General features: G+C 49.2%; 1 protein-coding gene across 1 annotated transcript; it reads right to left on the bottom strand.

The window, feature by feature from the left end:
- Window positions 1-5,400: 5,400 nt before the first annotated feature.
- Window positions 5,401-10,438, bottom strand: LOC136452792 (alliin lyase-like). Its single transcript, XM_066453385.1, has 5 exons — window positions 10,053-10,438; window positions 6,895-7,192; window positions 6,516-6,811; window positions 6,155-6,441; window positions 5,401-6,054 (listed from the first exon to the last, which is right to left on the bottom strand). The coding sequence occupies exons 1-5, from the start codon at window positions 10,409-10,411 to the stop codon at window positions 5,825-5,827; spliced, it is 1,470 nt and encodes a 489-aa protein (XP_066309482.1). The 5' UTR covers window positions 10,412-10,438; the 3' UTR covers window positions 5,401-5,824.
- Window positions 10,439-10,903: the final 465 nt, after the last annotated feature.

Genomic DNA, 10,903 nt, shown 5'->3' with positions numbered 1-10,903 from the left:
GAACGTTTGACGCAGGACCGGAACCTCTCGGTCTCGGGCCATGCATCTCGCTCGGTTTGGCCTTTGGCAATTGGCAGGTCGCGGTCGTGTACAGGTGGGACGCAGCCATCGACGTCGCCGTCGGGGGCGCACGCGGCCCCAACGGAAAGCGCCCTTGCCGCGGCATCCCGGTACAGCCGTCCCCGTCGCGTGCGCGACGCCCCCGGCCGGCGTGCACCATACTTATATAGGAGTACGTACGAGTACATCGTTTGGTGCGGTCAATCAGATCACTGGTCACACCGCGACCGCCGGCCCCTGCTCTACGTACTGGGAGTACGTACTGCCGCGAGCGACCTGTGGCCAGCCGTGTCCGTTGGACGGACTCGATCGGATCGGGTCAGATGGATGGGCAGTGAGGTGACCGGACGACGATGGGTACGTACGTACGCCACTGTGCTGCCAGTGGTAACGCTACGTGCGTGATGATGCTTTGGCCAATTGGGCCTTGGATGGACGGAGGCCACCCTAGCGAGCGAGCGGCAACGACGCCATCAAGTGCGTCAACCCCGCCTGTAGTTGCCCGTGCGTGGGTGTGGCCATGGTTCCCAGTCCCTCTCCCGGACGTACGAGGCTTGGATTGGAGGGAGGCGCGGCATGATGGAGATGCAAGTGGGGCCGTTTGTCTTGTTTGCCTGTTTGCCGGGGAACCGTGGGGGATATGATGCGCATGCATGCATGACAGATGACAGACGAACTTGGGCCGATGGGTTTGGATCATTGGATGCCACCTGATGTCCTGGTGCCTGAAAGCGGCGGTAACAGTGTGGGATCTGGGTCACAACTCACGACTCGTGTGTTGTGGAATCTGTTGTGTTCCTCCTCCTAACTGTGGAGACATACAATACCAATCCGCGGCGGCACTAGTCTTCAGTTCTTCCTTGTGCTGATCACGGCTTCCACCTGCAGTACGCCCAGCGTTGGCCATCGTCCCGTGGCACATTCCAATTCCACCACGTTGCAGCAGCAGCATCAGCACGGTCCCCGGCAGGTCGCTGCAACTGCATCATCTGCAGTGCTAGGTCTGCTGCTTGTCGTTACGAAGAGCAGTGCCCGGAGCGGAGCGTAGCTAGCTCCTACAGGAGGCTAGGACTGACGGCACGAGATAAACAAAACAAAGCCCTTGTTTAGTTCCACCCCAACTTCCAAAAAATTGCTACAGTACCTGTCACATCGAATGTTTGCGGCCCATGCATGAAGCATTAAATGTAGACGAAAAGAAAAACTAATTGCACAGTTTAGTGGGAAATTACGAGACGAACGTTTTGAGCCTAATTAGTCAATGTTTGGATACTATTTGCCAAATAAAAACGAATGTGCTACAGTAGCCTCAAATTCCAAATTTCGCGAACTAAAGTAAAACTACTATTGCGCCTACCAATCTGATACGTACCAACGGCTGAACAACTCACGTGTCGCGCCTAGTAGTATACTCCTAAAAATTATCTCTTGCCCGGCAGGCTGCAGCCCCTTTCTTCACAACGATAGAGAAGTCTGTCTGAGATGAGATGGGCATGGAGAAGTCTGACGGTGCGATTCCCAGACGGCAACGCCGGATATTGAAAGCGCACATGGCGAGACCCAGTGAGCCCTTGTTAGTTCGCGAAATTTGGATTTTGGGGCTACTGTAGCACCTTCGTTTTTATTTGGCAAATAGTGTCCAAACATTGACTAATTAGGCTTAAAACGTTCGTCTCGCAATTTCTCACCAAACTGTGCAATTAGTTTTTCTTTTCGTCTACATTTAATGCTCCATGCACGGGCCGCAAACATTCGATGTGATATGTACTGTAGCAACTTTTTGGATTTTGGGGTCCAACTAAACAAGGGCTGAAAGCCCAGCCCTGGTAACGCCTGGACTGGGCGTCTGGGCGTTCCCCAGGCTGGATCGAATCCATCCATCCGTCCGCACTGTCACATGACCTGTCTCGGCGACCTCAAATGTCCGCAGGTCGCTCAACTTGCGTGCGCCCAGCTGTGTGTTTGCGCACTGGCACTGGCACTGACCTCGATCTGCCATCGCCCATGCATGGCAAGTATGTCTCGGTGGGGTGGGGTGAGCTTGCACGCGGGACAATCGCTGAAGGGCGCGCTAGGATGTTGTTTTCGTCGCGTGACTCGCCCGCAGATCGATTCCTCCCTCCCCTTCCTTCTCTCCAATCTCCTTCTGGTCCAAGCAAAAGGAGACTGAGAAGGAGCGGCCTTGGACAATGAGGATGGAGGGAAGGCCGTGTGGCCCTTGGCCTTTCCGGCCTAGCGAGATAGGGGGCGGTGAGGAGGCCCAGCAAAAAAATTGTTACTTAAGTTTTTCAAACAAATGAGAAAACCTTGGTTATGGATGTTGTCATTAATGTTGATACATGCTATTCATATTTTGATTAGGGTAACGTGGACTTTTTTTTTTGTGCCGTTCATTTTTATTCATGATCAATTATCAGAACATATATTATTTTTTGGTTGGTTGATTTGTTTTTCCAATCGATCCCTAGCGTTTAGACGGGTATACCAAGTGGGAAACGATGTCTGGCGGCAGAGGAGAGAGTGTGCCGTCGAGGATCTGGAGGCCCACCGGTCCGTACAGTCCTGTACACGCGCACCTAGGCATCGAAGCTACCGTGCGCAAGGGTTCGTTACGTGACGCTGCTTTGCATGTAGCCATCCGTCCCGTACCCCCGATCCCATCCAATTGTCCGAGCCACGGGCGGGCCGAAAGAGACGTGTCGGCAACTTGACAACGCTTAGACGTTTTTTGCACGCAAATACCGAGCACGTGTCGGGACTCTCACATCGCATGAGCCCGGTCCTGTTCGTGTTGACTTTTTACGACGTGCGATTGAAACGGCCGTCCTCACTGATGCAGATAAACAGTACGTACACTTCTTTTCCCGACGTGCAGGTAGCTTCAGGAGTAGGAGTACATCTCAGCGCCCTTCTCTGCAAGAAACCGAGTGCAACGTGTATCGATTAGCCCGCGCTAATAGTCCTGGCGCTGGCAGCGAGTCCGCCCGGAACCACACGTGCGACGAAGCTCGCCGGCCGGGCGTCCGGCTGGACCGGACCGGGCCAGACCGGATGATGCAATGAACGCACGCACGCACGGAAAGAATCTCGCGTCCTCGCGGTGGGTGTCGTCCTGCACGCCGCACGCATCGGGTGCCCTGCCCCTGCCTGCCTGCCTCGGTGGGCACGAGCTGGCTGGCCTGGCCTGGCCTTGCCGGACCGGAGGGCACGGCACCGGAAGAGGGGCGACTCGGGCCGGGAGGTTGGTTAGATTAATCCGTCCGCGACCGCGACGCACGGCAGCACGGCCGGTGTCTGCGCGTACGACGCCGCCGCGCGCGGCCTTCGGGAAAGGCCACCACCACCCCTCGTGCGACGTCGTGGTACGGGCGGATCACAGAGACACGAGCCCCGCGCGGCGCAGGACGCCGATGCGGATGCGGGTCATGTGTGCGCCGTGCCGTGTCGGGGCACGGGGGCGCGCGGGCGGCATGCACGAGCTCGCAGGCTGGCGTGCGCGGCGAGGGCACAAGGACGTTAGCTGAGGACAGGGCCAAGATGCTGTGGGCTGCTTGCTGGACAGTGGACAGCAAGGGCTCGCCTCAGGCACTCGTAGCAGCAGCAGGTCGGGACTCGGGAGCATGCAAACGTAATCGGCGACGTACCATATTGTAGAGTACGGAGTACGTCGTACTGGAGACTGGAGGTGGCTTTAATTTGGTCTCGTACCCGGTACGCAGCAGTACTTTGAGAGCTTTACGCGGTGGCAGTTTGGGGTTTTCCCGCGAGCTTTGTTGGGCAACAGGCTGCGATTCGGATGGACCGGGAAAAAAAGAGTCGCTGTTGTTTGCTTTGTAGTATGTGTGAAAAGAGTACTGCTAGCGCATAAGCTAATGCTGACCTTAAGACTTTTGTTTACAACAGTGACCTTGAGACTTGAGTTGTCATTTCAGAGTAGCTTGGCATTTGGCATCTGGCACATAGTGATTTACGGTTTTACAATTTTTACGCTACTGCGATCTTAACCCAGAGTAAACTATGAATATGATCCGAAGCAGTACAGCATGCGGCAGCAGTTTTCTCTGGCGGCCGACGATTTCCTGCGCTCCGTTTTGGCTTGGCCAGATGAGCAGCGGGGTAGCTAGCTAATAACGTGTCAGCATGCCGCTAATCTTCGTTACATAAATGTGTTGCTTATTTGGATTACGAACTCCAAATCAAAACACTTGATAGTGCGTGTACTCTTGCAAATCGGTTTGAAGTTTGAACCGCGGTATTCCTTACAGTTCAATATAGAATAAGATTTTGTGACATGTAGACCTCACGAGTCATGTTTATGGTTTTGATAAAACTTGACATGAGTACTGTCATTAGCCTCTTTCAGTCTGAATTCGACTTAGCCACGAACCAAACATACTACTTTGGTCAAAATTTGGCACTGCCTAAAGGCCATACCAAATATAACATTTGGACAAAAAATTGGCACTGCCTAAGGCCATAGCTTTTTTCTTTTTTGAGGTAGCCTGACACCATTTTTTTTTAAAAAAATGTTTGAGGTAGCCTAAGGCCATAGCTAGTACACCCTCTGCCTCAAAATAAATAAATTTTTAGAATCACTCTAAGTCAAACTTTACTAATTTTATAGGAAATATTAACAATATTTATGGCATATAATAAGTATGTTATGAAAATACATTTACTAATTTGGTGTATAAATATGTGTGCTCTTTTCTATCAATCTGATCTAACTTGAAACAATTTGAGCTAGAACAAGTTTAAAAGTCGATTTAAGTACAGTGTTTGGTGATGCCTCCAAGGATACGAGATGCGCAGCGTGGCAACCAAACATGGTCATAGCATTCCGGTTGGGCTACTTGCGCTAGTACACACATTATGTAGCCCGTGACACGGCCCAGTACTGCTATTGATTACGTGAGCCCAGTACTGCTATTGATTACGTGAGCCCAATACTGCTATTGATTACGTGAGCCCAATACTGCTATTGATTTAAAATACTGTGCTGATCGCTCGTGGTTGAACACTTGAACCTCTATTTCTGCCGGTCTCAGTGGAGTCTCACCGTAGTTTCATTTGCATTTAATGAGCTGCCACATAAACGTTTTTGATGATGTGGCAAGGCTTTTAAGAAGAGAGAGAAGAAATGAGTTTCATACTCTTGACGCAAATACCAACTCTATATGAGTCATGGAATTAAATGTCTATGAAACCGTAGAATAAAACTCTCCATTGAGAATGGGTGTTTCATCCAAGTTTCATTTTATTCTACGTGATGTGGCAATCTTAGAAACAACGCCATGAAATTCTCCACTGAGACTGATCTAAATAAAACTATTAATAATACCATTGACGTTAGAGTAGAACATATGATTCATTATTACAGACAAGGAGAGAAAAATGAAGTTGTATAAATGGAACAATATACTGACCGCACAATTTGCGCCAATCCCAATATAGGTAGTTAATTATACTATGGGAACACAGTCAACTTCTAGTTGACTGTTCCAGTACATTTGTAGAACAATCAGCGCCTAGCTGGTCGCATTTTGGCAGCATTGACTGTATCTTATTCTTACCACGCCTCTTCACAATCTTGTACATCTTCTAGCATTTGTAGAACAATCAGCGGCTAGCTGATCGTAGTACTACGCATAGCTGCTATATATCACGAGAAACAAAACAATGGGCTCGATGGAACCCCAGAGTTTAGCATTTGGTACTTTCCGCATTGGCGGACCACTTATTAAGCTTCCATGGATTACCGTCATCACATTGAGCTGGAACCGTTGGGAGCGTCGTCGTACTTCTCGGCATCGACAAGATCCTGAAGCCTCTCCATGAGCACGTCGAAGTCGTCGTCCGACTTGAGGAGGCTGATCCTCGTGTACCTGCTGCCCGCCTCATATTCGACGCCGGAGCGCGTGATGATCTTCGCCTTCAGCAGCGCCTCGTAGCAGTCTTCGTCTTCCTCCCTCTCGCACTTCACCCATGCGTAGGCTGTCCAATTCAATCACCGGCGGTTAGTGCCGTCAGAGTGAGCTGCATGCAAGCGTTTTCGATCGGATTCCGTTCCAATTTCCAAACGCTCACGGCTCACCTGGGGATGGCTCTCTGACCCGGTTGAAGTAGGTGCAGTACTGGGGCATGATCTTCTGCAGCGAGATGCGGCGGGACCGCGACACGACGGCGCTGAGCCTGAGCCATCTGCTGCGCATCACGTCGTGCCCGAAGCCGAAGATGTCGTCCTTGCCGTGCAGGTTGTCCAGCATGAACCTGACGATCCCCAGCATCCGCAGCTGGGTGTCCCGGGACGCGCCCATGTTGCTGTTCGACAGGTAGTCTAACGCCCTCTGGGCCACCTCGTCATCCCTGATCAGCGCCCATCTGCAGCGTGCAATGCAATGCGCAGGATGAGTTGTGTGTCACTCTGTCTGCCCATGCACACGTGACGTACATACCCGAATCTGCTGCCAGCATGCCCGGATGGCTTGGAGATGGTGAACATCATGATGTCCTCGTCGGCGGCCGCAGGGATGTGCGTGAAGTGCGGCCAGTAGTACGCGTGGTCGACGATCGCCGACGCCGAGCTGCAGAGGACGGGCTTGCGGAGCATGGCGTCCGGGTTGTTAGGCGACGTGACGAACTCGATGAAGCCGTCGGTGGAGTTCGTCCGTGACGCGTTGGTCCACAAGGCCGTGGTTCCGGCCCACCTGTACTCACGGCCGTCGAACATGGAGGTTTGCAATCTGTATGACTGCACGGTATATATGGATTCAGCATAAGAAATGACTTGCCTTAATTAGATGGGTGGATGGATGATTGAAAAGGCTGACCGACCGGGTAATACGGCGCGGCCGCGACCACTCTGGACGGCGGCTTGGCGGCCATGGCGTCCGGGGACAGCGCGTGCACCAGCGCGTTTATGAGCTGCAGCGAGCCGCTGGCGAAGACCAGGTGCTTGTCGTCTGCGACGGCGTTGCCCACGGCCCTGTGCAGGCGCAGGATCTGGCGCTCCAGCTCCACGGACTGGAACCGGCCGGTGGTGGTGTAGCTCATGCGGTGCCACCCGGAGAACACCACGGCGCTGGCCGCCGCGTGACGCCGCCAGTACGGCTCCAAGAACAACGGGTTCCCGCTGCCACAAACAACACGACCGTCAGTCAGCACATGCACATGGTTAGCTCCAAAGACCAAACGGCACGCCCGGGGCCCGGGACTGTGAGCGCTCCGCTCCACTGTGGTTTCATCGATGACGTTTTACCATGCCGACGCTAGCCGTGGATCTACTGGTAATAATTACCTAGCTAATTATTAGCAGAAACGGTTTAGTACTGGCAGGAGGAACTAACAGTTTTTCAATTAGCGCAAAAAAGGACTGTAATTTTTGTCCGGTAATTGTGACATGCAAAGATTTCTTTTCTGCTATGTGTGCGTCAAAGCATCTCCAATAGTTCCGAATAATTTCTTCGCAAAAGCATGGAATTTTCTAACTCATCAAAAAGTATTTGGAGGAATAAATAAGATCATTTTCAACCGTTCCAATAATTCACAGTTTCAAAAAAAAAATAGAAGACAATTTTATATCAAAAATCATATACTATTTCTAAATTATCCTATCTACTTTTATATTTTTTTTCTCTTGTACATTTGCATCATAAACCTTTTTCTACTCTTTATTTTTCTCACGCCCTTCAGATTGGCGGACCGGTACATGCGCCTTCCACTCACGATTCACGAATATATCCGTGCGTTCCATGTTTTTTTTCCAAATGCCAAAAGATTGGGAGATGGGATTGGAAACTCTTGGAGATAGTTTTTTCAATTCTTGCCAAAAATCATAGATTGGGAGACTTTGTTGGGAACACTTGGAGATGCTCTCAGTGCCTTGAATTTCCGGATGGAGGGAGTATTTAGTCAGTAGCCATCTACTCTCTTCATTCTTAAATATAAGATATTCAAGCAATTTTAAGACATTACTCCCTCTATCTCTTAAAAAATCAAATTCTAGCCCCAAATTTTGTCTCCAAAAGAATCGATTTCTGGAGATGGATAGTCCACTGATCCACATTAATCTCTCTTGTAGTCTGGGTCTCATTTAACACCTGGTGCTTTTATTGTCCTTTCTGCGCTGCTATTGGATACTCCAAACGGCACTACTCAATTAAAATTCTCGATAACTTGAGAACTATTAAGGTTCTAACAGTTTAATGAGGGGCAGTATGGTCTTTTATCTTGTTTACTAATCTATCCTAAAGTTGTTAGAAATTCATTCTTTCATGGACATGGAGTATATGGTAAAATAAATTATGTATATCATTTATAATTACATATTTGAGCTTATGATAAACATTAAAGGTTTCTACACATGTGCATGTTGTCTTTTAGAGGATTTATTCCTAGAGTTCTTTTTAATTTAGGTTTAAATACTTACAGATACCTTATGTTTTTTATTTGTGGGAGTACTAATAGTTAATTCATCTATTAGATGTGTTAGGATTTATTAATACTCCTAATTTTAGCTAGTATTAATTAATATGTGGATGCATCTCCGCACTAAACAAAAAGCTAAGGCTGTACGTATCCGTCCATGGCCCACGTGTCCCTCCCAATCATCACCCACGCAAACTCGCAAGTTGAAGCTGGTGTCCACAAAAGAGCTCCGACCAAAACACAGTAGCGCTGCTGTTGGGTTATTGGTCCGGTTCGTTTCGCTGAAAGAAAAAGGTGAAATACTTTTTCGGCTGATTTATTGTGAGAGAAAAATATTGTTTTGGCTAAAAAAAAGCTGAAAAGTACGTATTATAAGACAAGCGAATAGAGCCATTATAGCAAACATTATAGCACGAACGAAGCTGTCAAAATAAAATTATTTTCAACAAAATGAATAAGGTAAATGATGAGGCCGCAGAAACAAGTATTTTTAGAGCTTTATCTAGTTTCTGCTACGGTGGCTACAATAGTCCAACAATGTAAATAATTTCAAGTCATTTCTTCTCTCCTCTCTTTAATTCCAATAAATACACTATTACCTTGCCATGAAAACTATTTATTGAAACTGTCCTAATAAGGGCCTTCCCGGATCACAGCTTGATTATTATAATATGGATTATATATAAGATTATTATAATCAAGATTATAGATTTACAATAAGTGTTTGGATCGACGGATTATGGTGGTCGACTATGATTGGTTAAAGCGAGAGATTTCTATCTTATTTTTTATAGTTTGGTAAGTTGGACTTCGTCGGGGGGAAAGTTCGACTTCCAGAGAACCTATAATCCACTATCTGGTATCACCTAGACTATGGGACTATAGTAATTAAGGCCCTGTTTGGTTTCCATAAGTCAGGTGACTGAAAATCAGTGACTTATAAGTCATGCCTGTTTGGTCGTAGATGACTTATAAGCTCATGCCTGTAAAGTGAAAGATGTGGGCCCTACGTGGAAAAGGGTGGCTTATAAGTTTTAAGCAGGGGTGAACCAGCTTATTTCTTATAAGCAGGGGTAACTTATAAGTTGGTGGTGTTTGACAAAATCAGTCACTTATTTCATTTTTTAACTTATAAGTAGGTGACTTATTTGGAACAAACGGGCCCTAAGAGTTTTGATTATAATAATCCATCGTATAATAAATCTTGTTTAGACCAAAATTATATAATTTGATTATTTATTATAATCGTTAGGGCAAGGGCCTAAAAAGAAGAGAGAAAAATCTGCTTCCCGTTATCACCACTCGACCAAACAAAGAAGGTAATCGTTGATTCACCTTTTGCGTTGACGCTGGTAGCTGTTTCGTTTGTGTTATTAAGGTTGCCGCGGTGGAAGCAAACAACACCTAAAGTATAATTTGTTTCAAGCTAATAATAGTACTCAGAGCAGGCAAAAATTATGCGTCTCTACTTGCCATCATGGACACGAGAGAAGCTAGAGTGCTCGCCCAGCTGAAACAAGCAGAAGCAGAAGCAGAAGCAGAAGCAGAAGCACGCGAAAATATACCTGTCGGCGTCGGCGGTGCAGTTGGGCGTGCGGAGGGAGCAGTCCGGCCCGCCGAAGCAGCTGTTGCACTCGCACCCGGGCCGCCCGTCCTCGCCGGTGATGCCATCGAGGAACACCTGCCCGTGGCCCGAGCACTCGACGGCGGCCACCGCCTCGGCCTCCCTGGCCGCCTGCAGAGACCAGGTGAGCCCGCAGCTGCCGCCACCGTCGTCGTCACGGAGCAGCAGCGACGGCGAGAGGATGAAGTGGTGCGCGAGGAAGACGGCGTTGAGGAGCAGCGATGAGTAGGCGAGGCCCAGCGGGAGGCCGAGGCCGGCAGGTCCTCGTGTTGCATGCTGCCGTCCACCTCCCGTCTCCATTATTGAGTGTCTGCTCTGATTTCTCAAAACCAAGTGTATATATATATTTAATTTATTGCGGATGCTGACTGCTGAACCCACTGAGCAGTGATATCTACTATCGAGAAGAAGGAAGATCGATATCCCGTGGTCCGCAAAGAGAGATCAAAACCCTCAGAATTCTTCTATCTGAAAGCCTTGAAAGAAGTATCCGACTCATCTGCAGGCTCGGAGGCTACTGTCGGATATCAGTATTAGGGATAACTGGAAGAAGGAAGTTGATGGCCGCGAACGCTAACTCGTCCGGATGGTCAAGAGCGTATTTTGATCTCGTCCGGCCCCGAAGATACGGGCTTCGTTTCGCCCGACCCCGAGGGCACGGGCTCCATCACGCCTAACCCCGAGGGCGCGGGCTCCGTCTCGCGCGACCCCTCAGGAGCAGGCTTCGTCTCGTCTGACCCCGAGGGCGCGGGCTCCGTCACGTCTGACCCCGAGGGCGCGGGCTCCATCTCG

Source organism: Miscanthus floridulus, chromosome 5, assembly GCF_019320115.1.
Source record: "Miscanthus floridulus cultivar M001 chromosome 5, ASM1932011v1, whole genome shotgun sequence".
Classification (NCBI taxonomy): Eukaryota; Viridiplantae; Streptophyta; class Magnoliopsida; order Poales; family Poaceae; genus Miscanthus; species Miscanthus floridulus.
The sequence above is the reverse complement of the archived record's forward strand: the minus strand, read 5'-3'. Positions and strand labels throughout refer to the sequence as shown.

What these genes read in the sequence shown, in the direction of transcription:
- LOC136452792 (XM_066453385.1), bottom strand. Translation starts at nt 10,411, where the DNA reads ATGGAGACGGGAGGTGGACGGCAGCATGCAACACGAGGACCTGCCGGC. An exon ending in TGCACCGCCGACGCCGACAG is followed by an intron (nt 7,193 to 10,052) that starts GTATATTTTCGC and finishes TGTTTGTGGCAG; the next exon opens with CGGGAACCCGTTGTTCTTGG. An exon ending in CGGCCGCGCCGTATTACCCG is followed by an intron (nt 6,812 to 6,894) that starts GTCGGTCAGCCT and finishes TATACCGTGCAG; the next exon opens with TCATACAGATTGCAAACCTC.